Genomic DNA, 26,896 nt, shown 5'->3' with positions numbered 1-26,896 from the left:
GAGGCCAGCAGGCTCATCTACATCCAGCACAGCTTCTTCGGGTCCAGACTACAGACAGACAACAGAATACTATAGCCCCTCCTGATAGTTCCATAGCATCGACGGAGAAGCAGAAGAATTTTGACCGCTGCAGTGTCCAAGCGATGTTTCTGATTGCCACAAATGTGAAGAGGCACATTATGACGACTATCAAGTCATGCAAGGATGCAAAGGCAACATGGGAAAGATTGGCAAACATGTATCATGTTAAAAATGAGGCAAGGGCCATTGCCTTGACAAATCAGCTCAAGGATCTCGAGATGTAGGAAGGCCAGGCCAGCACTGATTATATTGCCAGGATCACTGATCTATGTGATCAGCTCGCAAGTATTTGATGAGGAAATAGAAGACAAGAAGCTCGTCTCTATTACTCTCAATAGCTTAGCACCCTCATATGGCACATTCGTCACTTCATTGACCACTGTTCTCAGGGTAGCCCCACTCTCGTTCGATGAGTTAGTTAGGCTTTTGTTGCAGGAAGAGGAGACATGCTCAAATTTTGCCAAAGCCTCTCGTCAGGGTGAGCAAGCGCTTGCCATGGGTGGAAAGGATAAATTTCAGAAAAAGTTTGAGCCAAAACACAGCCCTACAACTCAGCCCAAGGAGGGGAATGCAAGCAGTTCAAGCAAAAATAAAAAAAAGGGCAAATGCAATTATTGCAAGAAGCCAAGACATTACATCGCAGAGTGTCAGAAAAGGATTGCCAATGAAAAGAACAGGCAAAGGGACAGCTCTAGCAGTAATTTTGTTGCCCTCAATAAAACTCGTGCTTCAGATGCACATCGTGAAGCTCATCTTGCCCAAGGTGATAGAGCTTTTGTGTTTGCTGCATTTAATGAGAAGATGGATGCCAGGGGGACTTGAATGCTGAAAATCAATAAGGGGATGCTTCCCTTGTTGCAAGTGATACATGGTATATTGACAGTGGTGCTACTAAGCACATGACTCCTCGCCAGGAGTGGTTTGAGAGCATCACACCTATTCATGGCAGACAGTTATATGTGCCAATGATGCTTCTCAAGACATCATCGGAGCTGGGCACATTCCCATTCAGCTTGATAATGGGAAAGTTAAGTATATCCGAGATGTTTGGTATGTTCCAAATTTGAGGCAAAATCTGATTTCAGTTTCAAACATTACCCATGATCAACATATGTTGGTCAAATTTCAGGATAACCAATGCAGGATCAAGGATCCAAAGAGAAAGGGTATGAGGTTGTAGCAACAGGCACATATGACAGAGGCTTATACAAGCTCGATGCTCAGCCTTATGATCAGAAGGTATTGGCTGTAGCAAACACTTCCCAGGCTGTATATCCGAGATGTTTGGTATGTTCCAGATTTGAGGCAAAATCTGATTTCAGTTTCAAACATTACCCATGATCAACATATGTTGGTCAAATTTCAGGATAACCAATGCAGGATCAAGGATCCAAAGAGAAAGGGTATGAGGTTGTAGCAACAGGCACATATGATAGAGGCCTATACAAGCTTGATGCTCAGCCTTATGATCAGAAGGTATTGGCTGTAGCAAACACTTCCCAGGCTGATTTATGGCATGCCACGTTTGGACATGTCCATCACAGGGCATTGTCCTACTTGTATAACAATAATATGACTCAGGAAATGCCAAAATTGCAGCAACCAGCAAATGAAGTGTGTGAGGGGTGTGCACTTGGCAAATTGCATCGCTTGCAATTCAATAAACAAGGCAAGAATTGGGTCAAGGCAACTAGAGTGTTGCAGATAGTGCACAGTGATGTATGTGGCCCCATGACTATTCCCATGCATAGAGGAGCAAGGTACTTTGTGACCTTTATAGATGACTTCTCCAGGTTCACATGGCTTTTTCTCATGTAGGAAAAATCTGAGGTGTTCTATTGGTTTCAGGAGTTCAAAGCTATGGCTGAGAACCAAACCAATTCTAGAATTGGAACACTCAACTCAAATAGAGGAAGAGAGTACATGTCACATGCATTCCAGGCAGCATGGGATTAAACATCACTTGACATGCCCTTACACACCACAGTACAATCCACTCCCTGAGAGGAAGAATCATACTCTCATGGAAATGACGACATGCATGCTGAAATTCAAGAGAGTCTCAAAGGCTTTTTGGGGAGAAGCAGTTGTGACAGCCACTTATATTCAGAACAGATGCCCTACCAAAGCTTTGGTTAATGTGACTCCATTTGAGGCTTTGTATGGCTTTAAGCCAAAGGTTAGTCATTTCAGAATTTTTGGCTCAATGGCATATGCTTTGGTTCCAGATGCACATCGGACAAAGCTTGATAACAAGAGTGTCAAATGCATTTTCGTGGGGTATAGCACTGAAAGCAGGGGATTTAGGCTTTATAATCGCGTTACCAAAAAGGTAATAATCAGCATAGATGTTCTCTTTCCCCTTCTAATTCTCATAGTTCAGATGGCTTGCCACATGTTGAGGATGGCTCTCCCTCAAATGTTTCAGATTTGCAGCCAATTAATGAGAATAGACCGCCGCATGTTTGGAGGCATTATCAACGTCGTGAGGCCACTAAAGATGTTGATGCAGCTCCGAGTGGTACAGAAGAGAAATTTATTCCACATTGGGCAAGGTTGACCATTCAAGATGCTAAGGATCAGCCTACTTTGGAGAAAACCAGGGCCAACACTCAGAAAAAGGTCAATTTTGCTTTGATGACCTCAGTGATGGAAGCTGAAAATGAGCCTCAGAGCTTCAAGGATGCTCAACATAAACCATGTGCACTCTTGCTCACTTGTGTTCACAACCTGTCTCCACTTTCTTCCTACAAGCGGGTCTTCATCTGCTTCCTTTGCTTCACTATGGACGACCACAACCAAATTGGCATAGTCTTTGGTTTGTTGCTTGGTAAGTTTCTTGAAGCAACGATCTTCCTTGTGACCAAGCTTCCCACACACCAGTATGTGCACTTGAGAGGTTTGAATTTATATTTACCCTTTGAAAGAAGTACAGTAGGGTCAGGAGTATCGGTATACCTCCGTTCATGGTCAAGTAGCATGGCCACCATGCCATGGAAAGCCATCTTTGCTACCTGTAGTGCTTGAATGACCTCTTGATACTTTGGAATGTCTTCAATGCTTGAGAGGAGAACAACAACTTGATCATCTTCCTCTACAGGGGCCTTTAAAGCAGCAAGTTGTGTGATGAGGGACTCCATATAATTCAGATGTTGTTGAAGGGTGTCTTCATGCTTCATGGTGAGCCTGAAGAAGTCCTAGCGAAAAAAATACCTTGGAATTGATGAGTTGGTTGCCAAACAAGTGCTTAACTTGCTCCACAACTCATGGGCAGTGAGCTCAAAATCAAGGTGATGAATGATAGTATCAGCAAGAGCCAAACCAATAAAAGAGATTGCCTTGTCATTTTGAGCCTGCCATTGGAGAAGCTTCTCTTCATTATCACCGGGCTACCTTGATTTCCCATTCACAATCAACCATAGATAATCTCTCATAAGTAGAAGCCGCTTTTTTTTTTGTTCTTTTTTTTTGGGCAAAAAGAGACTTCTATTAAGTATTAAAGAAAAACCGTTAGAGTGGGCTCCATACGGGATACATCATGCAATGCACGAAAAGCTCAAGAGCCAAAAAGAAACGATTGAGGCTGATAGTGCCATCTCAATCCGGTAGAAACCTCCGAGAAAAAGAGAGAACCCCTCCAAACTCGAAGAAATATAGTCCTTCTAGAAGAGGCTGCCCGTGAAGGGCCCTGCATGCTAGCCCATATGGCTATCAAAGTGTGAACCATGTCAGTCCAGATACCCGTGAACACCTATGATGGGTGTATCTGGGTGCCATCCAAGGCCTCAGTACATCTGGCTCTCCAAATGTGCCAAGAGGAAATGCTAGCCAAAATCTCCCAAGAGATGTCCACTGAAGCATGAGAAGCTCTGAAGGGAGTAAGTGGTACATCCTGAAGAGAGCAAGGCTCTATCACCTGCCAGCGGACCGAGAGTGCCTAAGAAGAAGGCTCACCCTCATAAAACACCTAGGGCCCGGTAACCATGCGACCGAGCCCCAAGTCATGAAGAAAGGGAAGTGTGAAAGATGCTGAGTATGCGAGCAACCCCTTTCCAAACAATCCTCGCCTGACTGCAGTCCCAAAGGCAATGTCGCATTGACTCCTCTGCAGAATGACATCGAGGACAAGTGGGATCAACCCCAAATCGTGATCTCCACAGGTTCACTGCAATCCCTCCATGAATACAAAGCCAAAAGAAAAGAGTGATCTTTCTATTTCTGAGGGAATTCCAGAGCCTCCTCCAAAAATTTCTACGCAAATCTACGGTGATGAAGAAGCTTTCCCAATGGGGGGCTTTGGAGGGAATCCAACCCCTACTGTTCAGCTACAATCTCCTGGCATTACCAACCGTGAAACGAAAGAAGGGAATCCCCCTCTCTCGGTGCCCATGATCTATTCACTCCCACTCTCCTGGGTCCCACTGCAAGCACCTGATAGGTGCACCTCCATATAACCACAACCTCCAGGATCCCAAGGCCAAGAGCAGAGGGTCAAGGTCTAAGTACCACAGCAAGCCCGCTCCATGGTCCACAAAACCAGCAATCCTGACAGGCTGAAAGGCAACCTCAAGAAGAATGCCATCCTTGGATGTAGAGAGTAAACCTCCATCCCCAACATCAAAGACCAGTGCGTCTTCCCCGAGACCTCGAAATGCGATCACCTGTAAAGGAACTGATATCCTCAAAAAAGCCCCCATCCAAGTGGTGGAAGTAATAGGCAACTCAACTGTCCATTCCACCGGGATGGCTGCATCTATCTGCTCAATCCTGCGTGCTACCCCTCTGAGGTGACTCACGGACTGCAGTCTCTGATCCTCAGGTAGCCTGATAAAAGCTTTCCAAGTGCCTACTGTGTAGGTGGGGCCTCTCTCCCATTTAGACCACTGCATGTAATGGGAAGTGCCAAGTGGTCTGGCATGCTCGTCAAGAATACTATCATTCCAAATGATCGGCTGCCTATCAATCTCTTTGACGGTAGAAGGTGGAATCCTTCGAAGAGTGTTCCTGAAGCTCCCCCAAGCTTTCAGGATGGCAGTCATGAGAGGAGAGGCAGGAGATCTGAGAGGGGCGGAAGTGAAAATCCAGCGAGGGCTGTCCACCCAATCATCTCCCAAGGTTGGTGTGCAAGCCTGAATGCGTCCAAAAAAGAAATCCTTCCAAGGTTCCTGCGCAGGCATGAGTTCCCTCACCACCACCTTACAAAGCAATGCCCTGCAGTACAAGTCCGGGTCAATGACATTAAGGCCCCCTTCACATGTAGGGAGAATAATGGTCTCCCAGGCCACCCTTGCTGCAACATCTGCTGTGCCATCAAGTCCACTCCATAAAAAATTCCTGACTGGTCTGATGAGCTGAGTGATGCAATCGCTAGACCGGCACCAGCAAGAACAGACAAACCAGGAGGTGGCCAAGAGAACCTGGTTCACTACCACAACTCTAGATGCAAGGTCGAGTTTGACAGAGCTTCTGAAAAGGAGCTTTTTCCTTATACTTTCTAGTACTGGGGCAAACTGCTGTGCTGGAGAGATGTCCAATCCTACCTGGCATCCCAAATACCTGATAGGAACACTCCTCTGAATCCAGGAAAAGCCAATGTCAACTCCCCAGCCTGGAGTGTCCTCATCATTGATCCAAAAGCCAAAGGATTTATGCCAGTTAATGTGTGCCCCTGCAGCTGAGCAAAAAATATCCAACGCTGTCCGGAAAGAATCAAGTGACTGCGAAGAGGCCTCAATAAAAATAGCAGTGTCATCAGCCAATTCACAGTCAAGAAGCTCCTGCTCCTGTCTCAAGGGCAATCTCAGCCCAAAAAGATTAGCCTGAGATCTAAGGAAGATACTCATAGCTTCTGCCACAAAAAGAAAGAGGAAGGGGACTAAAGGGCATCCCTGACGAACTAATCTGAAAATCTGAAACCTGTCACCCCTTACCCCTCCAATCAAAACCTGGCTGTGGGCTGATCTGTAAAGGGAGGCCACCTCTCTAATCCAAGCATCTGAAAATCCAAACCGTAGAAGAGTGCCCTCAAGAAAACCCCAATCTACTCTGTCATAGGCTTTCTCGAAGTCCAAGAGTAGAACTGCTAGCCTCTGCCCACTCTGTGGCTTCCCAAAAGGAAAAGATATTATAAAAAATACTCTTGCCATGCACAAATCCTGTCTGAGTATCATGGATGAGGTCTGGAAGAAGGGGCTGTAATCGGATGCTGATCGCCTTGGCAAGGATTTTGTAAAGAGTGCCCAAAAGAGTGATGGGTCTCCAATGGGATACAAAATTCATGTTGCCACCTTTCGAGATAAGGTGAATGGATTTTTTGGTGAGCTTTTTGTCATGAGCTTTTTTTCAATTTTCATGAATATTGCGAGCTTTTCATTCACCTGAGAGAGAGAGAGGGGGGGGGTCATGGAGTGGGGTGGGTTGAAAGTTTGGGTTGTGGTTGCAGTTAAGAGGAGAGAGGGGGGGGAGGGGAGATAAAGGAAAGGGGGAGGGACGGGCGCATGGGTAAGGTGGCATGGAGAAGGGAGGGGAGCGGAGTTGGAACATATATTCATTATCATAGTGAAGCACGTAGAGGGGAAACTTATAAGGTATGCAAAGAGGAGTGCAAGGAGGAGAGAGAGGATGAGGAATGTGAAAGTTATGTTCATCTACTAAATGTAAAGGGGAAGGGAGAGCATGTGGGAAATTTGTTTATTTTCAAAGTGTATAATTTGACAGATTTGACCTCACTAGCGCAGACTCAAAATAGGCCCCAAACAGGCCAAAATGACAAAAACACCATTTTTCCAATTTTTATCAGAATATGGTCATGTTGGTACTCAAAATGACCGGAATTCGACGAGGAATCCAAATATGAGGTCAAAAGTTTCAAATTATACACTTTTAAAATGTACATATCTCCCATAGTTCCTCCCTTCTACTTTGAATATGGACATATCTTCCATAATTTTTTGCCTCCTACTGCCACTCATATCCTCCCCCCCCTTGTGCATAGTATACACTCTTCCACCCCTCCCACATGCTATGAAAATGAACATATCATATATTCTCTCCCCCTCTTTCTAACCTCCCCATCTTTCTTATAACAAAAACATGTATGGATTTCTAAAAAAAGCTCGCAAAAACAAAGGAAATGGTAAAAAAGCTCACATTAAAAAGCCCGCCAAAAGATTTCCCCCCTCGATCAGTGAGTCAGGCATCTCACCCGAGTCCCAAATGCCCTGCACGGCTGAAGTAATATGATCACCTATCATATCCCAAAAGGCTAGAAAAAAGGAAGTAAGACCATCGGAACCAGGGCATTTGCCCTTATGAAGGGCAGAGAGAGCAGTCTTGAATTCTGTGTTGGTAAAGCATGCATCAAGTGAGCATAACATCTTTGGGGTGACCAACATAGGTAAACTCTGCCAAACTTCATCTCTAGCCACCTCTCTGGCCTGTGAGTTCGGATCTGCGGAAAGTAGGGAGGCATAGAAAGCTGTCGCTAAGTGCATGACGGTCTCCGGATGGGACTGCAAAACGCCGTCAGAGTCAATAAGCTGCCTGACACTCTCTCTACTATGTCTGGGACCAAGTGTAGAGAAAAAGTGTTTATTGACTCTCCCTCCCATCTGTATCCAAAAGGACTCCCGTGCATGGAAGACATACTCTGCTCTCTAATCAAGCAAGGTCTGCAAGTGAGCCCTTGCCGTAGCAAGACGCTCATGTATCCAAGCATCTGATGGTCGTTTCTGCTCCTCCCTCTGTAAGGCTGCCAACTATCGGCGGATACCAATCTCTTGCATGAGTACCTCACCTTGCCGAGTACTAGCAATGGAGTGATAAAAGCCGCTGATACTGGCAAGTGCTGTGGCCACATGTGAAGGACCGGCCACCCCCCCTGCATATGAGAAACCCAAATCTCCAACACTGCCTCTGTGAGAGTCTCATCCGTGTATAAGGCGTCGGGGATCCTGATACTGTGAGACCGTCCTCTCAGATGAGGCTCTGAGATGGACAAAATTACCGGAAAATGGTCTGAAGTGGAAACACCGGGTGCAATGCAAACTGTCCCCGCTCTATCAAGAGCCCAGTCACCCACATAGAATCTGTCAATCCGAGCATGGATAGGCATCTGCACCCTATGGTTTGACCAGGAAAACAAAAGTGACTGAGATTGAATAAGAAATGCATCATCTAACCAAACATCTTTGCCACTGAACCGAAGGGACTCGAGTAGCCCTAGGAGGGGGGGGAGACCGTGTCCGAGGCCGTGTCTCTGGAGCAGTAGGTCTTGCTCTTGCTCTCTGTCGTAAGCTAGTACGAGCTGGTTGCTTTCTGGGCCTCTTTTTCTTCTTTGGGTAATCTCTGACAAAGTGCCCCGAGGATCTGCAAATCTTGCACTAGTCCTGCCGACCTACAACCTCAAATCTTTGGCGGAAGAAAGACCCATCGGGTCGCTGTAGCATGATATGGTCATCTGAAATATTGGGGTCCTGGACAATGACCCTAACCCTGGGTACCCCATCCATCCTGACCGCCTTAGCAGCCGAAGAGGGCTCGCCAGGGAGAGGGGGGATCTCTGCTACCACACCACCTCTCACCAATAACTGAAAGAAGCCTGTGATAAACTGAGGGAAGACCAGGGAACCTAACGAAAATAGAAACTCCATGCTTGTCCTCTTCAACTGGGTGAAATCCCAGTTGAAAAGGAAACAAAAAAATCCTCCTATAGCCTAGAAGTAGAAACCTGGCCTAGAGCAGGTCTCTCGTGACGTCCGGGGAATCTAGGCACACCTGAAAGAAACCCCGTCCCAACAAATGAACATCCTTGAGGTGGGGGGCGAGGTCATGAGGAAGCGCCGCCAGCATCCAATCTCTAGCTTGTGACCTGGAGGGGTGTGAGCCATGAATGCGTGCGAAGAGAGTCGTGGAACACTCATGCTCCAAATCCTTTTGCAACCGCTGCAGCTCGAAAAAGTGATAGTTCTTACAGCCGGTGTGAGCGGAGATGGATTGATTGAATGGGAACCCGTTCGTCAATCAAGGTGTGTTGGCCGATTCAAACACAAAAAATAAAAAACTCCGTCCGCTTTCCCAAAACCCAGGAGACCCCTATAAGAGAATAGGGGTATTCCAGATAAAGGAGTGGGTGAAGGAAGAAGGGAGAGAGAAGAAGAAGCCAAGGAGGAGTCAGCAAGGAGGCAGCAAGGAGGAGGAGGGGAGAGGAGGGGAGGATAGAGGAGAGGAGGAGTGGAGGAGAGGGAGAGGAGAGGAGTAGAGGAGAGGGGGAGGAGGAGAGGAGGAGAGGAAGAGAGGAGAGGGGAGGAGAGGGGGCCTGGAGCGGGGAGAGGAGCAAGGAAGAGCAGGGGGGGAGAGGAGGGGATGGGGGGGGACGTGCAGGCAGAAGCACGGGGGAGTAGGCTGCAGCGGGGGGGAGCAGCAGCAGGCGCGGGGGGGGAGCAGACTGCAGCGCAGCATATAATCTCCTATTGAGAGAGAGAGAGAGAGAGAGAGAGAGAGTCTATTAACGTCCACTGGAGACCAAAAGGTCTATGGGACAACAAGGAACCCTCTAGTACATCTGCTTTAGGGAGGGCACACGGCAGCTCCCAAGGAGTGCACAGAGAGAGAGAAAGAGAGGTACATTAAAATGTCTACAAGAGGCCAAAGTGGCCTATGAGACCAAAACCACATCTGAGACTGATGAAGACTCATCAATGAAAGAGAAAAAGACAAAACTGAAATCAACTCTATTCTAATTTGGGGTAGAAATGAAATAAAGAGAAAAACTCTATAGATACTGTTGGAATATGAAGCCAAAGTGAGTCAAAAATGTGTGTTCTAGCGTGTTCTAGTGTGAGTTCTAGTCTAGTGTGTCCTATGGATGCCACGTGTCATATTGGGAGTTATCCCATATGCATAGGTGTTCATATGTGTGTGTGTGCTCTTATATAAGAGTTGTACCTATCTAGTGTCAAATCAATCAAGTATCAAGCTACAAGCTCTTTGGTCTACATGTGAGTACTCTCATTTTTGTTCATTGCTCTAGTCATTTCATTTCCATTTCATTATGTCTCCTTTTGAGTATCACTTCTTCTCTCCCTAGCCTATCCTCTCTCTCTCCCTCTTTCCACCATGTTCCTTCATGTGGTATCAGAGCTTCCCTTCCTACCTTCCCCTTCTTCTTGCTCTATCTAGAGGATGAGAGAAGCCCGTGAATGCAAGCTTCCCTCTCCTCTAAGGTAGAGCCTCCCTTCCCTTAGCCTCGCCATGGTTCCTCGCCATCAAGTACTCCGGTGTCCTAGTGATTGCTCTTGGTCCTCGTTTGTGAGTTCAGTTCACTCCCGCATCAATCCGTGGTTCTCCCTCAGCATTGGCGGACACTCCTGGTCCGTTGGTCACCAAAAACTTATTTTGGAGCAGTCCAGCGGCTGTTTTTTGACCTTTTGAGGTTCGATTTTGACGTTTTTTGACATTTTGGCACTGCCCAAACATAAACGACCCTGTCCCGCACCATTTCGAGAAAAAAAAATTAATCAATTTTTTGTCTGTACGTCCGTACGGATCTCTGCAGGCGGATGTGCGACAATGTCAGGAGTCCGTACAACTTGTCAGAAAGCGATTCCGAGCAATTTTAGGCTACGTTTTGGCATTTTTTGCTCAGATTTGGACTCCCGTAACCTCCACCAGTGATTTGAGCTTCCTAAGCTTACCCACAAGTCATTACGATTGTACCAACAGTCCAGTACATTGACTTGAGGCTTCCAATAGCAGGGAATACTCTTTTCACACCTCGTCATCTCCGACATTGTGATATTGCGGTGTTTGACTGTCCCGAATAGTCAAATATCATTTCTCTTATCTCGGTCCACTTCGGTGACTGCTTCGATTGGTGTGCCATCTCTGCTACTCATTGCCTCTTCTGCGCATTCGGTGACTCTCCGATCGGCACATTGAGAGTCATGACGTGATCTCCCTTGGTAGCTGCTCCTATGGCCTTCATTGACACATCATTCGAGGGCATCCTCACCTGGTTCTTCACCAACATACCTCTTTGCATCAGGATGTGCACACACTCTTGTGCGGTAGCTACTTCGGGCTCCTGGGTTCTCTGCCCTTGCTATGCATGAAATAAATGAAATATTTTATATATTTTTATATATGTTTGAGTTAAAGGTTCTCTGCCTTGAGTAGTCCCTCTAAAAAGACTGTTTGAAGAGTTAATAAAGGTCCTCTGCCTTGGATTGTCCTCTTAAAATGATGTATTTCTTTTATGGTGTATGACTCCATGTTTCTAGTTAGTCCCTGGAGTCAAGAGGGGGATGTACTGTGGGAGCCATGTATTGGCATTGATAGGGTCTAGTTATCAGGCCTGACATATGAGTTCCAGGATGTTGGTGCATTGGTCTCCTAGAGCTCTGAGTTGATCATGCATCCATGCATGATGACCCTCTCAGCTATGCTAGATGAGCTTTCTATGTTATGCTCAGTTGCCTCTGAGCCATGCTCACTTGCCTCTCAGATTGTGTGGGAGCCATGTCTAGTTCTAGACCGGCATGCACGGTTTTGATGACCGTCATTGTCATGTTTTGTTCTTGGTTCCATTCCAGTAGTCTCTCACCTTGCCTTCATGGGGGGGGTGTTGGAATATGAAGCCAAAGTGAGTCAAAAATGTGTGTTCTAGCGTGTTCTAGTGTGAGTTCTAGTCTAGTGTGTCCTATGGATGCCACGTGTCATATTGGGAGTTATCCCATATGCATAGGTGTTCATATGTGTGTGTGTGCTCTTATATAAGAGTTGTACTTGTCTAGTGTGAAATTAATCAAGTATCAAGCTACAAGCTCTTTGGTCTACATGTGAGTACTCTCATTTTTGTTCATTGCTCTAGTCATTTCATTTCCATTTCATTATGTCTCCTTTTGAGTATCACTGCCTCTCTCCCTAGCCTACCCTCTCTCTCTCCCTCTTTCCACCATGTTCCTTCATATACAAACTATCTGAGATATTGCTCTCTCCGAGAGAGAGAGAGAGAGAGAGAGAGAAAGAAAGAAAGAAAGTTTATTAAAGTCTTCGGGAGACCGTGAAGGTCTATGAGACTAAAGATAACTGATACAATGAGCATAACGGTGGCGGTTAAAACGGGCCAGCCAACCGTTTCTACAAAAAAGAGGTTATGAAGGACGGTGTGTCTAGTCCTGATACAAAAAATATGTGTCTACATCCAGATGATACAAAAAAGAAGGGGGGTGCACCAAAAATGGGACAGAGGGGGGAGATACAATATATATGTGCAGGTGGTGATCGTTAGAGACCAATCATAGAGGGGTCGTCAAATGGGAGGCCGAAAAAAACCTGCAATAGATGATTGGCCTCTGATGTCACGCGGCCTAGTCGAGCTCGGTCGTCGGGGGCGGCGGGTGGCCCTGTGGATGAGGGCAACGGTAACCCCGATGGGGCGGGCAGAGAACAGAGACGAGATGTCATGGACCCGGATGTGTGAGTCTGTCCGCTGGCGTAGCTGTCGTGGCTCTGGCTCTCGCTCACATCTGCGTCGTCGGCTAGACTGAGGAGAGGTATCCTGTGACTGGAAGAAATCAGTGATGGGCCGCTGGGTGTCCTCACGTTGTGTGTGCTCCGCGTGTCGCCGTGCTCGGAGAGAGGTATCTCGGTGGCGAGTCATCTCATGTAAGAAAGAGAGAGAGAGAGAGAGAGAGAGAGAGAGAGAGAGAGAGAGAAAGTGTATTATTGTCCACTAAAGGCCAAAATGGGCCCATGGGACATCAAGAACTCTGCATACAAGATAGCACAAAATCAACGTGCCATAAAGAAGAGGCATCGTCGAATATCATCTAAGTGCTACGCAATACAATGCAAGTGAAAGTACATAATGTCAAATCTGAGCCTAAATACAAAGTAAACTAGATGCAAGGAAACCGCCCCTGGGTGCAAAATGGGGGGATGAGTACGATATGCCAATGCAAAGATACAAGTCCAGGTGTCACGGAGTCTGAGAACCAAAATAATACTGGAAATCCTGTCCATCGACTCTGCCTCTTGCTATGAGAGTACAAATCTGAGCAAAGGTGAGGTGAGCGGCTGGTGGGGCGAGATCTCCATGAGTAAGTCTCCTCCGAAAAGCTGCCATCATCCTGGATCGTGAAGCGACGAGTACGTCCCCTATGTAACAAGATCCTGCGGCATCTACAAACCATCTCATATGTACATCCACAGGGTGGAGGCATGTGTCATGTGTGAGCTCTGACCTCCTCGTGCTCCTCCTGGTCTCTGTCCTCTGGTATAGCGTGTGCCTGAGCTCTATCAGGCTGGGCTCTATCACGCTCCGGTCTGTGCTGATGGTCTCTGAGGTAGTCTCGTCGAAGCATAGTGGCCTCCCTGACATAAAGAGCTAGGCAATGCTGATCCTCGTAGTCCATCACTCGTGAGAGAGGTCCAAAGCCATCCGTGAAGAGACAGTGGAATCTACCTCTGAGCTCATAATATAGCGGGCATCTGCAAATGAAGTGCTCCTCTGACTCCACCTCTCCCATGGTGCAACAAGGGCAGATCCTGGTCTCTTGGCCTGGTTGCCGTCCATCCTCCATGCGTCGCATCCTACCAGCCTCTATCTCGAGCTGAGAGAGAGAGAGAGAGAGAGAGAGAGAGAGATGCAACTACATCGACTATGACACCATTACGCTTGGGAGCAAGAGATTGAGCAGTCTTTAAGAATTTGAATATGAAGGGCCAGCACAACTAGTATTGTATTACTTAAAATCATAGCATTATTGATGGAACAAACCAGAACATCATGATAGTTCAAAGTTATAACTATCCAAAAAGGCACTTAAGAATACAAGCCCTATTTTTTACGGTATTACTCACATTTGTAAGTGTCTGCATTGATATTCTCCAACCTAGCAGCATATGCTGTGTCAGTACAAGACACAACTCTTGACTTCGAAGGACATCCTCTGTCCACAAGTAATTTTAAGATTTCGAGAGGGCAAAACGTTAAGCACCTACCAAATCTAGGTAATTCCGAACACTTCTAAATAAACAGTGACGGCAAGCGTCCGAAGGTGCTTCTCTTTGGAAAAACGATTTAAACCTCTCTCTATCACCTCAAAAATAACTAGGCCGACCAGTCCATGCAAATGAGGCCGGCTGAGAGATTATGTCACAGATTCAACAGGAAATTCGCATACCTTGATATTTTAGAAATTTATGACCTGCAACAGATAGATCAACTTTCCTCAAGATGTGGAATTGTGGACTCTACTTTCCGTTCACAAAAATGGATGAGGAGTCATTATACTCCACTGTTGCTATGTTTTTCATCTGATATTATGTCGCTAACAAATGTGACGATCACCTAGTTTATTTCTCAAAGGGATTTGTTCACTAATTTGTTTTATGTTTGTTTCTGTAATTCTCACGAGGTTTATATGGCCTTCATGGTCAAGATCTATGCAAACATAGACAAGGTCTCTTTATTCATTAACCTTGGATCCCTGTAGCCGGTAATCCAATATTTGTGTGATCGGAGGATTTTCATTTATTTAATTGAACATGCTTTTCTACTCACAGGATACATTCGTTAGTCCTACTTTGCAATACATCTTTAGACTTGATACTACCATACGAGGAATCTTTCTCTGAATGTAAAGATGATGGAAACTTACATTATCCCGAATATTTTGCAGATAAGGCAAAAATAAACCATGCATTACCAAAATCATGATTTCAGCCAGATTGTTAAAACTGAAGTCAACACAAGACAAGTTCATTATGTTTCTGTGTACAAATAACACCTTGCAGGCACATGATGTCCTCTCATTTTTGTATACTGCAAAGCATTGCATAAGAATACCTTAGAAAGAATAGAGAGCACATGATCATATTCACTCTGTTGTTCAGCACACCTAAATGCAGCAAATAATAATATGAGAGCTTTCCATTCAATTACAAAACATCCTGTGTCAATGTAAGAGACAGCATCTAAATAACACAAATAGCTCTTTAAGCAGAAACTCGTTATGTTTAAAGAGCATATTGTTTGAAAAACATGGACATAACAAAAGAACATACTGTGCCTCAGCTCTCTGCAGCCTTGAAAAGCAGTCTTTGTAAAGAGATGCTGTCTTTGATAAGTCTGTAGCAAGTGAAATCGTTCTCATCTCCAGTTCGTGAACCTTTGACTTAACAGCTCAAGCAGAAGACTAAAGGTCAAATAACTCACCAATGCAGCCAAACAACATATAATTCTCTTGGCATGTAGAAAGTTCTGATGATTTGTAATATTTGCTTACTTCCATGTCTTTAAATGAATGCTACCTTGGAGCTTGTAGAATCCATCATATTGTGGTACAAAAAATTATTGTGGGCATGCGGACATACAGATTTTATTCTGCTGTTTTCTTCCTCAGTCTGGATAAAGCACAGTAGGAAGAAGTTCAAGAATATTCAATAATGCCTCGACAAAAACCTACAAAGAAGTAATATTTGCAAACAGGAATTATAAACTCAAATCATGAGATTCATTTTGGACAGAATGTGCTGACCTTGACCTTCAAAAGGTCCTCCAGACGAAGTATCTCCTGCTGTTGATTGTCTTTAGATATTTGTAATAACCGAACCTGCCTCAATAAAATGACACAACAGAATCAGGAAATTGGAACCATCAGCCGTGCCTATCATGACATTTTCTAGGAGGCACCCCCTGCTTTCAAAGACAATACTCTATCATCATTTGATCCCTTTTCTAAGTATTCGCATTACTTAAAGCGTCAGACACGAGAAGAATATTGTCACTAGAAAATGGAAGTGTTCTGCAAATGGTGCAAGAATGTAAACTCGCACAAGGAAGGCAACGAATGGCTATAAGATCAGGTAAGGAAACGAATGAAACACAACAAAGACATTGGTAGCTTTCCTGGGAACATAGTTGCACGAAACGCCCGTTTCGTGGGCAGAAACGAAAACGACAAAACAGAAACGGCGTTTCGTCAAGAAACGCCGTTTCGTACACCCTGCTTTTTCCCCAAACCCTAAAAACGGGATTTCGGCCGCCTCTCTTCATCTTTCGCCGCCTCCCGCCCATTCCACTCCTCTTGTGCATCCTTGCTCCTCTCTCCACCTTCTTCAAGCTCTCTCCATCCCTCGGACCTCCATCCTTTGCTCTTGGACCTCCATCCTCTTCATCCTTTGCTCCATCTTCTCCATCCTGCAAGCTGCAGCTTGCAGCTTGGCAGCCTGCTCTCCTGACTCCATCCCTCCATCCTTCTTCTCTCCATCCTCTCTTTAATCTTACCTTCTACCTCTCCATCCTCCTTCACTTCTACCTCTCCATCCTCTCCATCCTCTCCATCCTCTCTCTCTCCATCCTCCTTCTACGGTCTACCTCCCATCCTTTCTCACTTGTGACCTGTCACCTCTCCATCCTCCTTCTCACCTCTCCATCCTCCTCAATGCCGAGAGATGTTTATTGGGTCCATGTCTCCCTCCTAGATAGTTATAAAGGAGGAGGTGGCTCCAAGAAGTGGAGATGCAACTATTGCGGCATAAGCAAAACGGGGTCTGTCACAGGGGTGAAAGACCATCTAGCAGGTGTTCCCAGCAAGGATGTAGGACCTTGTGAGTTCGTGCCTACTCCAGTGAAAGGTGGCCTAACAGAATGGAAGCGTGTGCGTATGGCAGCCTTGGCTGCAAAAAGTGGAGAACAAGGGCTGCAAGATGAAGAAGAGGCTACTGACACTGAGCCATTGGATGATGCCAGCACATTGGGTTCTGCAAAGAGAAGTAGAGGGGCATCAACTACATCGAGTGCGGGTCCTAGTGCCACAAGAACACCCTTGCCACATGGAGCAATTAGTGTGGATGCTAGTGCGGGGAAAAGAGGATCACTGCAAAGGTCTAGCATTCAAGCACGCTTGCAAAAGCAAGCAGTGAAGGAGGCCACTAGTGAGCTCACAAAGCTCTTCATACAGTGTGCAATACCCTTTCATGTGGCGAAGACTACACGATGGAGGAAGGCCATGAGAGTCGTAAACCGCATTGGGTATGAATGGGAAGGGCCTACATATGAGGCCTTGCGGACAAGAGAGCTAAGAAGAGAGAGGGAATGTGTAGAAGACCAAATGAAGCCCTTGAAAGAGACTTGGAAAAAATATGGATGCACAATCTTATGCGATGGATGGTCGTGTACAATATTTTAGTGTCTTCTTGCAAGGGAACCATGTTCTTGAGAGCCATAGACGCTTCCACTGCAAGTACAATGATTACAGGGCTGTATATTTGGGAGCATTTATGGGCAGCCATTATGGAGATAGGTGTTGAGTATGTGGTGCAGGTCGTGACAGATAATGGCAGCAATTGTGTGTCAATGGGTGCCATGTTAGAAGATGAGTTCCCTAAGATTGTGTGGACACCCTGTGCCTCACATTGCCTTGATCTTTTGATCGAGGACCTAGGGAAGATACCTTGGATTGATGCCATCTTCTCCACAGCCCGCAGTATCGTGAAGTTTGTCACGAAGAGACCCAAAGTCCTCAGCATCTATCGGGCTTACAGTGACCTTGAGCTATTGAAACCTCCAGCCACAAGGTTTGCTTACATGTTCATAGTGGTGAAGAGGCTTGTGCGAGTGTGCCAGGGCTTGTTGTGCACGGTTGTGTCTCGGGAGTGGAGAGATTGGGATGATAGAGGCCAAGCAAAGTCTATCAAATTTTTTCGCATGATCATGGATGAGTCTTGGTGGAATTAGGCGGAGGCATTAATCAAATCGATTAATCCTATCTACACGGTGCTTCGCATCACAGACATGGAGGGAAGCACGTTAGGACTCTTGTACGAGTTTATGGACAAGATTGGAGAGGCCCTCAACAGAAACACTTCCCTATCGCCTGATAAGTAAGACTTTTTACTTTTGTAATATGTATAATTATTGCAGTTACTAAATGGCAATTTGTTATCATGAAGCCTGGAATTTTCAGATATATATCATGTATGTACTATTATCTATAGTCTATGAATTTTGCATGCATAATGCATTCTAATTTCTTGTGGCATGATTTAGGGTTGAGTCCATCCGTGCTATATGGAATAAGCGGTGGAATTGGTTCCACCGCCCAATCCATGCGGTGGCACGTGTATTGCATCCACTTTGACGTAGTCAAGAGCAATATGAGAATGACGAGTTGGAGGAGGGGATGCAACAGTATCTACAAAATTGGACGGGTGGTGACTTGGAGATGCAACGAAGAATGGAGGATGAACTTCTATTGTTCCGCAATCACAGCCTCTCCTTTGGTCGACCTACGGCTAGGCTCCGAGAGACACAGTTGCAACCTGTCTCCTGGTGGGAGAAATATGGCAACTGTACTCCTACTTTGGTAAGAGTCTAAGAGACAAGTTCCAACGCCACTAGTTGGAGCTTAGTCGTTAAGTAATTTGAAGTTTTATCTACTACAAATATGTTTAAAGTTATCAAGTTCCTGATACTTATCTCGGCTTAATTGGCTTATGGCAGAAACGCCTTGCTATACGTGTTCTCTCACAGGACTGCAGTTCCGGTCCTTGTGAGAGGAACTGGAGCACTTGGGCCCTCTTTCACATAAAGAAGAGGAACAGATTGAGCACGGCTCAATTGGAGCGGTTGGTGTTTTGTCATTGCAACCTCCGTCTCCTTGAGTTCACTACCGGCTGCCCCGAACCTCGCCAAGTGAATGTAGACAAGGTGGACGTGGAGAAGATGAAGGCCATACCAGATATCCCACGGGAGGAGCTGGACATATACACCATGTTGTATGAGGAGCTGTCAGCACCAGCACACCACACACGATCATACACTCAACCATCTGGAGATGGTGCTAGTACTTCAGTTGCACCCGATGGTCCTGATCCTGATGTTGATGATTCTTCTTCAGACAGTGACACAGATGCCTCAAGCTTATCTGAGGACGCAGAGGATGACGATGACGAGGAGTCCATGGATGATGCAGATGATCAGTAGTCCTGCTGCTTTTTTTTATATCATCCATGGGTGCTTTTATTTTGAGTCTTGCATGACTCATGAGTCATGAGTCATGATCATGAAATTTGTGGATCATGAATCATGATCATCTATGGAGTCTGGACATTGAATACTTTCAAGTTTCAAGTTTCAACTTATGTGCTAAGTTTAAACTTTAAAGTACTTCAAACTTCTAAATTTCAGATTCTTGTAATGCCAAACTTGTTAGTCATGACTCATGATACATGTTGATTTCAGATTATTGAAGCATCATTCAAGAATTTAGATATCATAGAGGCATGAATCATGAATGATGCATTGATGCTTGAAGGCTGAAGCTTCAGCCTTCAAGTATAGATAATTGTAATTTGTATTATGTATGATTTGCACTCTATTGATAATTATATTATGTATAAAAAATAAATTTTTATACATAAATTGTATCATATTGCCGTTTCTTCCATTTCCGTTTCGGCGGGGCCCGGAAACTCCGTTTCTTCCGTTTCCGTTTCGGCTGGTAACTATGCCTGGGAAAATTTACCTATCTTTTATCCCTGGTAAAGGCTTTTCAATTCGTACCTCACCTTAATGGCGATCTCAATTCATTGAAAACATTGGAAAACCAGCTGGAACACTTGCATTTAGTACAATGAAATTTTATCTAATGGATTGAGCTTAATTTCTCTCATTCCGGAACCATCTGGTCATTGTTCAATATTTATTCTACTGCTTTCTAGGGTGACTATGTCCAGTTTAAACCACCAAATATGATAACCCTCTTGATTAATGGTCATGACAAAACAAGTGCACACGTGTGTTCCTAACTTGTCTAGCAAATGTTGTAGAGACGTTTCTTCTCACCGCCATGTCTTACAACAACGACCAATATTAAGTCGCTTTGCGAATTTAGGAGGATACACTGATAACCCACCAAACAGCAAACATAAGGCCGAAATTCACTATCATGAGTCATATAACTTCTTGATTACTTTCGTAAGCCTCATTGACAATATGAAAGGTGAACCCCAAAATTATGATGAATATTCTTTTAGCCTTTAAAGTATAAGCATCTAGCAGACATTTTCCCACTGCCTCATCTGGTTTTTGCCAAGTCTAATCCATACATTCCTCATAATGTTGTTGACTACCATCTCATAACTAACCCAATATCAAGACACAAGTACCGGTTAGAAGAGAAAAGATGGTGATGGAAAAGCTAGTACATAAATACAATACATAAATACAATCTATTTCCACGCTGGAGTCTAGAATCAAGCCCCTCACCATAAGCTTGGGCGACAACGCCTTCCTCTATAGTTCAGCCTAAGAATTTTGAAGACCCCCTTTCTGTCTCGCAAGACTCAGGATGTCCCAAGTCACTCTTACTCTGATACTGTAAGAACCATCTCAGCTCTAATTGAAAATACTACACAATCCTGCAGATATGTCAAATATGGTGGAGGAGGGGGGTAGGGAAATTTTCATCTTCATGTGGAACATTGTCTGGGGACACCAATACTTCAGTTAAAAGGGTGTGCAATTTCACACAGCTATTTGTTCTGAGTTATATTATCTTAATCTCTGGAAGATTTCATTTATAATATATCAGCAATATTGTTTCTATTATGGAGTCACTTTCTTCTATTTAGTCAAGATTATGGACTGGCAGTTTTGCCATTGCAAAGGAGTATGGATATCTTTTGTGGATGTTGTTTTTGAGTGTGTCAGAGTTTTTGGTATTTAGGAGTATAGTGTTATTAGCCCTTTCGAGAGGATTGTCCTTTTTTGGAGGATTGTAGAGGGTTTCATGCTTGTAAAGGAGGGAATATCCCACATATCCTTAAGGGCCTTTGAGCAGTGCCCAAGGGGTGCCAATGGGCTGTATTTAGGGGAGCATACATTTGGTGATGGGGATGAGTATTTGTTTGAGTCTTTCCTTTCATAAAGTCTTCTTTCATTTTGCTCCTTGGTTCCCCACGGCCCGCGTACATATATCATATACCAAGGTCTACTTGCATCTTGTGTCATCATAAAAAAGTCAATCTTCAAGTATCATCTTGTCTTACTTGTTGCTACATGTTTTTATGATACATGGTTTCGTTAAAAGGTCAACCCAGGATGATGTTGCAGCAGCACATACCTGCTCTTCTAATGTCACAAGGCGCTCCCTCATAATTGCATTTTTGGCATCTGAATCCTGAGAATGGACATTGCACATTAGTAAGGAGATGGCAATTGGGCTAGACAAAACATCTTGGTAAATAGGATTCTCATTTGTTTCAAGAATGAAAAGGGGATTTAGACCCTTTCATTCATGACCATTCTACCTTGCTTGCCAGTTGAAGTTGATGTTCTTGTGCACGAAAACAAGCAAGAAGCTGCTCCAGTTCCCTCACGTGTTCGTGTTCCAATCTATATCTTGTAACAAAAGACTCAGCTTCCTAAATGTAGCAAAAGAGAAATCAATATCCACACTGAAAACGGCTGGATTTTCTATAAATTTGCTGTACTTGAATTTCATTGAAAGAGGTCATATGCCAAAAATTCTATTCTTCTCCTTGTGTTCAAAACTAGTACCATGGAAACTCATAATGATCTAAGCAGGAGAATCAGTACTTGTATTTTTTCGTGTATCAATCCAGTAAGAAGATGATTATTTGATTCTGATGCAGCCAGATCTCTCATGAATGCTACATTTTTCTGCTCCAGTTCTAATATTACCTGAGCAAAATCAAATTTTAACATGAAAGGAAGGCCAAGGCAAGGAAAGTTAGTTTCTTCAGTCAGCTTATATCTGTTGTTACCTGTTTTGATGAAGATATTTGTGCTATCAGTCCAATCTTCTCTTTTTGCAGACTCTCTGTAAGTGTGCCCTGTTGAGCTAGAGAGCGAGACATGAGCTCTGCCTTTTTTTCAACTTCCTAGTGGCCATATGACAATATACCCATTAGAGACAACAACAAAAATACAGAGAGTTGAAATGAAAAATTGATTCCCATATATTTTACACGGTTCTTTGAAATAATAGAAAAGTGATTACATATCAACAAATGAAAGAATGGATGGGAGAGCAAAACAAATCCCAAACACTACAATTACAACATGAAGAGAGGTGAGAGACCCTACACAAAAAGGTGGGGACTCACAGCTAAGGTTTGTGAGAGCCTCAACTAGAGGAAGTCCAATTAGATGATTCGACCTGATGGATTTTAGCATTTCCATTGAGGCTTCTGTATATAGGTACAAGTGAGACACCAATTTGAGGGGGACTGGACTAGAAGCAACGCGGCTAGAGTTGAAGCAGACTCTTGGTGTCTCAAAGGGTACCTTAATCAGAATGCATAAGCTCGTTTGAAGAAATTTCTAAGAGCCTACAAGGCCAAGGGGGTGGAATCCGAGCATGCATATCTTCACATGTTCTCTTTTCACTGACTTCCAAGTAGTCCATTCGAACTCTGAGTGCCTTGTACCACGATTTCATGCTTACTTTAAAAACAGAATACTTGACCATTTCTGCCTGAGCTATCCACCATAAAGATTAATCCAAGATAAGGCATGTTGGAGCCCTACATAAGGATAAAACTTGGTACTAATATGACAAATGTACCCATCAATGATGCAGATAAAAGGGTCGCTCATGTTCTTGTCCTAGTTCGCAACCATTAGATTCATTAACAAGCTCGCTCTAAGGACACCACTCCTCAAGATTTGTTGAAAAAAGCCATGAAAATGGTCCGCATTTTGGAGCTCTTGTAGTAGTCGATACCAGCATTATGCTAAACACCTTTGCAGCCATAGAGGCAGCCTATGAACTGTACTTGGAAGGAATCTGTTCAAGCATGTTATCAACGAAAAAGAATTCAATCTGAGGCCTCCTCCCACATCCTTCAAAACTCAAGTAAGAAGCAGCATTTGGTGCATGGAATACAGAGGCCTTGGTCATGGGTATTGGGTCACCTCCAAGGTAAAGGTAACTTCGCTTAATACTGCATTTGATTTTGATGTATTTGAGTGTAGGTACCATAAGGGCAAACAGCTGATCCCGCAATTGGGAAAACCCAAAGTGGTGGCTATTCACAGGGTGACTGGCCCCCACTCACTGTTGCCTCGAGTACTACCATTGTTCAAGCTCCCCCAACTAGAGCTCCCGTTTTTTTTTTTTTTTTTTTTGGGGGGGGGGGGGGGGGGGGGGGGGGGCACTTTCATGTGGTATTTCTCGATGGAAAACATGGATGACAAGGCACGGCATGCAGTGGATGGACAATTATGTAACCCCTTCCCCCCCAAAAAAAATCCCCTCCACAAGATCAACTTTAAAAAAGTTGCAAAGAAAGTATCCACAGCATGACAACGGCATCAAGCATGGTGACTATTGGCGCTCTGAATTGAGAGAGAGGACACATCTGGAACGGCCTACATTGCGTGAGCAGTAATACTAGTTATCATTTTTTGTCGGCACACCAGATGCAACGCACAAGAAGCACCAAGTGCAGGGATCCCAATTCCTGCCCCGTAGCCACGCATGCCTCCTCGCAACCCAACAGAACCAGCTGGGATGTGAGGAGGGTCTTTACTCATCTCAATATATCAAAGGACCATCACTTTACAATATGCATCGTCTCCCAAGTCCACATGTCACAAATGCATACAAGGGCCCCTTCAACCACAACATTTACACGCATTGAGGGGTGACGGCCACTACCTCCAACACGCCCTATGGAAAAATCCTTGGCACACATATAGCCAAGCCACCCCTCAAGAGACACCCTGTCTAAATTGAACATGTGTCCGATCCCTTGGACTACACACACTCTGCTCAATTGTCAGCCCACAATTAGTCAAAACAGCCAGCTTTGATACCATGCTAGTGCACCAACTAGCACGCACACAAAGCATTGGGTGCAGGGGTCTCAATCCCTACCTCATAGCCATGCATGCCTCCTCACAACCCACCAAAAGAGCCGGCTGGAATGTGAGGAAGGCCTTCATTCATCTCAATATATCCAAGGACCATTACTTTAAGCTCTGCATATGGGATTCTTGTCTCCCAAGTCCAAGTGTCACAAGCACATACAAGGGGCCCTTAAACCACAATATTTACACACATTGAGGGGTGAAGACCACCACCTCCCATAGTTTTGACGGTGCTTTGCATAGCTTAGCGTTTTGCTACCATTGATCGTCGACATCGCTCTATTAGATGCGTTGCTAAGGCTTGTGCTCTGCATCCATGGTCATCGCTTTATCGAATGAGTTGCGCTCTCTCGACTACTATCACCACCCTCATGACTCCTCAACCACCACAAATTCAAAGCTACAACGATCACCGTAACAATCGCTTTTTTTAAGAGTTCACGCTCTCGCAACTATCCATATTCAGAATGCTTTAGTGAAGTATGTGGACCCGTTGTTGGGTGATCAAGTAGAGATCCTATACACACAAAAGCATTCGAAGCAGATAATTCAATCACCATAACAATCAACCTCAAAGACAACAAGCACATGGCTTCTCATGCTAAAGTGAGACTAGAGAGATCCATTCCATTAAGTGTCTCTTTGGTCTAGAAACTTCCCCTTTTGCCCAACCAAATTCAAGGGGAAGACATGCATCTAATAGGGATGATGGCGTTGGTATTTCCAATACTTCTTTTTTTTAAAGATAGCTAGGAGAGTAAGTGTAGCAGTGAGGCTCATTAGAGAAATGTAGAAGAGTTGAAGGTGGATGTAGACTTTGCTAAATGTGTGGAGCTCAAATCAAAGGGCACCCATCAACGATGCAAAGAAGCGGTGATCAAAAGTTTATGCACGTGTTAGTAAGCTATGTTAGAACGTTAGATAGTTGCTTCTCCCCACGTTCCTACAAGCTCTTTCCTCTATCCTTGTAGAGCTAGTTAAGTGGCGGATTGAAATTTTTTCAAGAATCTTGGTCATCCATCCTTGATTGGCGATGAACTCAATCAATCCTTTGTATTCTTCAACCGGCAAGAACCTGCCTATACTTAGGAGACGAGTTACAACAGATTTAGAAAGATTTGGAGATTCAGAGCTCTACCATCTTGTTTACATGCATCTTTGGGTCTCACTGTTCCAAGACTCAGGCTAGGGCCTGGATGCTTGTTGTCCTTCTTTCAGACCTCTCCAAACATCTTTCAAATGTTAGCCTTTTGGGAAGAGTTTCCTTTTGAGTGGTCTTCAACTCTCTTGGAGCCACAGATGTGGTTCTTCAAGCCAGCCCACTAGCACTCAAGTCCAAGGTTATTGTCCTTGCACCATTCTCGATCGAATTTCATCCGATGGAGAACAAATGGGTATCCTTCTATATTTGGTAGTCTTCCTCAGGTTTACCATCGGCTCTTGGCCACTATTGGAGCCTCCTATTCGGACTAGTCGCAGAGCTTCCTCCTCTTACTGGTTTGTCACCTTGAACAATAGACGCAATCAGGGTGGTGGAGTCTCAAGAATTAGGATCATTGTTGCTAAGCCTAACAGTTGTGATGATCACATCATGCTCAGGATTCAGATGGCTCTCTTTTTTATAGAGTTGGGTTTACAACATCTTTGGCCATTTTGCTAGAAGATTCCTGAAGAAGAAGAAAAGACACAAGAAGCCCTCAAGCCCTTGTCAACAGTAGCAGGCTTCTTCCACCCCTAGATTTGAAAGACAACTTGCTCCAAAGGATCTTGCATCCTCAGGGCCATGTGGTGGTGTCTCTCATCGCCGCCAAAGGCAACCGATTTGTAATCAGCTTCATCTAGGTGTCACGGAAGATCCTATTGACATTCTCTTTATTTGGGAATACAAATTGGATGCTAAAGTGAGGTTATTTGCTTACTGGTCATTCCTTTAATTTTTTACTATGGGCACTAGGGGAGGAGCCTACATTTCAATTTCAAATTCTTTTCTTCCCCTTGTGGTTGAACATGGTATCATTAATGCTCTACACCACAATTGGATCATATGGTTTATTGGGAGACATAAAGTTGGTCTTGCTAAACTTTTATGGCCCCATCCGTAGAGGGAAGAATATCCTTTTCTAGAAGGAACTTCTCTCTTGGGCCCCATTTGCAAACTCATGGAGTATTAGAGGTTACTTCAACATGGTCGAGGTGCCTTCAGACAAAAAGAAGGGAAGAGAAGGTGGCATTCATTCACTTGAGAGAGCAGCTTGGGATGCCATCCTTTTTTAGTTCAGTGGTAGCGATGCTTGGACAGATGATGCCTTTCACACTTTACCACATTCGCTCATGTTCTAGTGGTCAAACAAGAGACCTTAGATTCCCAATCCACGTGTGATTTGACAGATTTTATGTTGATGATTAGGCATTGCATAGAGGTGGCTCGATATGGATTTATGAGACTGGCTTGAAAAATGCTCTATCAGTATTAGGATTCCGGATGCTTTTTCATATAGAGGAGCACCTCAAAGAGGCAGTTTTATAGATTTGGGTTTCTCATATGCAAGGCAGAGTGACTTCTCCTTCACATGTGATAGCACCCCTTTTTAATATTTGTGACTTTTTTCATTCTATCGCTATTATCATGACACATGAGATTCTTAGACAGGAGGTCGGCCTCCAACAGCATTTATCAACAGATTTTGTGAGAAGAGTATGCCTTTCATGCCTGGGAGTCATTTTGGACTCAAATGGGAGGAAGAGTCAATAAATACTTTTTCACTCTTCTTGTCTCGAGACATGGTAGAGAAAGTGTATTTCAGTTTGTTGACTTCGACGTGGTGTTGCAATCAGATCCTAATGCCATTTTGTGTGTATCTACTAATTTTTATGCCTCTCGTCTTTCAACAAATCTTGACACACGTAGCA

The 26,896-nt window shown here is 44.5% G+C and overlaps 2 protein-coding genes across 2 annotated transcripts in view; one reads left to right on the top strand and one right to left on the bottom strand.

The window, feature by feature from the left end:
* Window positions 1–26,896, bottom strand: part of LOC147899600 (uncharacterized) — a 220,419-nt gene that overhangs the window by 12,259 nt on the left and 181,264 nt on the right. The window contains exons 20-27 of the mRNA XM_087377757.1: window positions 21,877–21,993; window positions 21,689–21,793; window positions 21,400–21,513; window positions 21,213–21,269; window positions 15,624–15,698; window positions 15,397–15,489; window positions 15,151–15,260; window positions 14,933–14,984 (exon numbers count right to left, since the gene is read on the bottom strand). Of these exons, the coding sequence (XP_087233883.1) occupies window positions 14,933–14,984; window positions 15,151–15,260; window positions 15,397–15,489; window positions 15,624–15,698; window positions 21,213–21,269; window positions 21,400–21,513; window positions 21,689–21,793; window positions 21,877–21,993 (723 nt within the window). The remainder of the gene's footprint in view (window positions 1–14,932; window positions 14,985–15,150; window positions 15,261–15,396; window positions 15,490–15,623; window positions 15,699–21,212; window positions 21,270–21,399; window positions 21,514–21,688; window positions 21,794–21,876; window positions 21,994–26,896) is intronic.
* On the top strand, window positions 18,250–19,189 carry LOC147899601 (uncharacterized). Its single transcript, XM_087378722.1, has 2 exons — window positions 18,250–18,452; window positions 18,590–19,189. Exons 1-2 carry the CDS (start codon window positions 18,270–18,272, stop codon window positions 19,070–19,072), a joined length of 666 nt encoding a protein of 221 aa, XP_087234848.1. The 5' UTR covers window positions 18,250–18,269; the 3' UTR covers window positions 19,073–19,189.

This window comes from Dipteris shenzhenensis, chromosome 8 (genome assembly GCF_047967505.1).
Source record: "Dipteris shenzhenensis isolate YYH24624 ecotype China chromosome 8, Dip_SZ_1.0, whole genome shotgun sequence".
NCBI classification, from domain to species: Eukaryota; Viridiplantae; Streptophyta; class Polypodiopsida; order Gleicheniales; family Dipteridaceae; genus Dipteris; species Dipteris shenzhenensis.
The sequence above is the reverse complement of the archived record's forward strand: the minus strand, read 5'-3'. Positions and strand labels throughout refer to the sequence as shown.

Excerpts from the sequence above, each read along its gene's own strand:
- LOC147899601 (XM_087378722.1), top strand. The coding sequence starts at position 18,270 with ATGCAACAGTATCTACAAAATTGGACGGGTGGTGACTTGGAGATGCAA. Across the intron at positions 18,453-18,589 it reads GCAACTGTACTCCTACTTTG|AAACGCCTTGCTATACGTGT; the intron begins GTAAGAGTCTAA and ends GGCTTATGGCAG.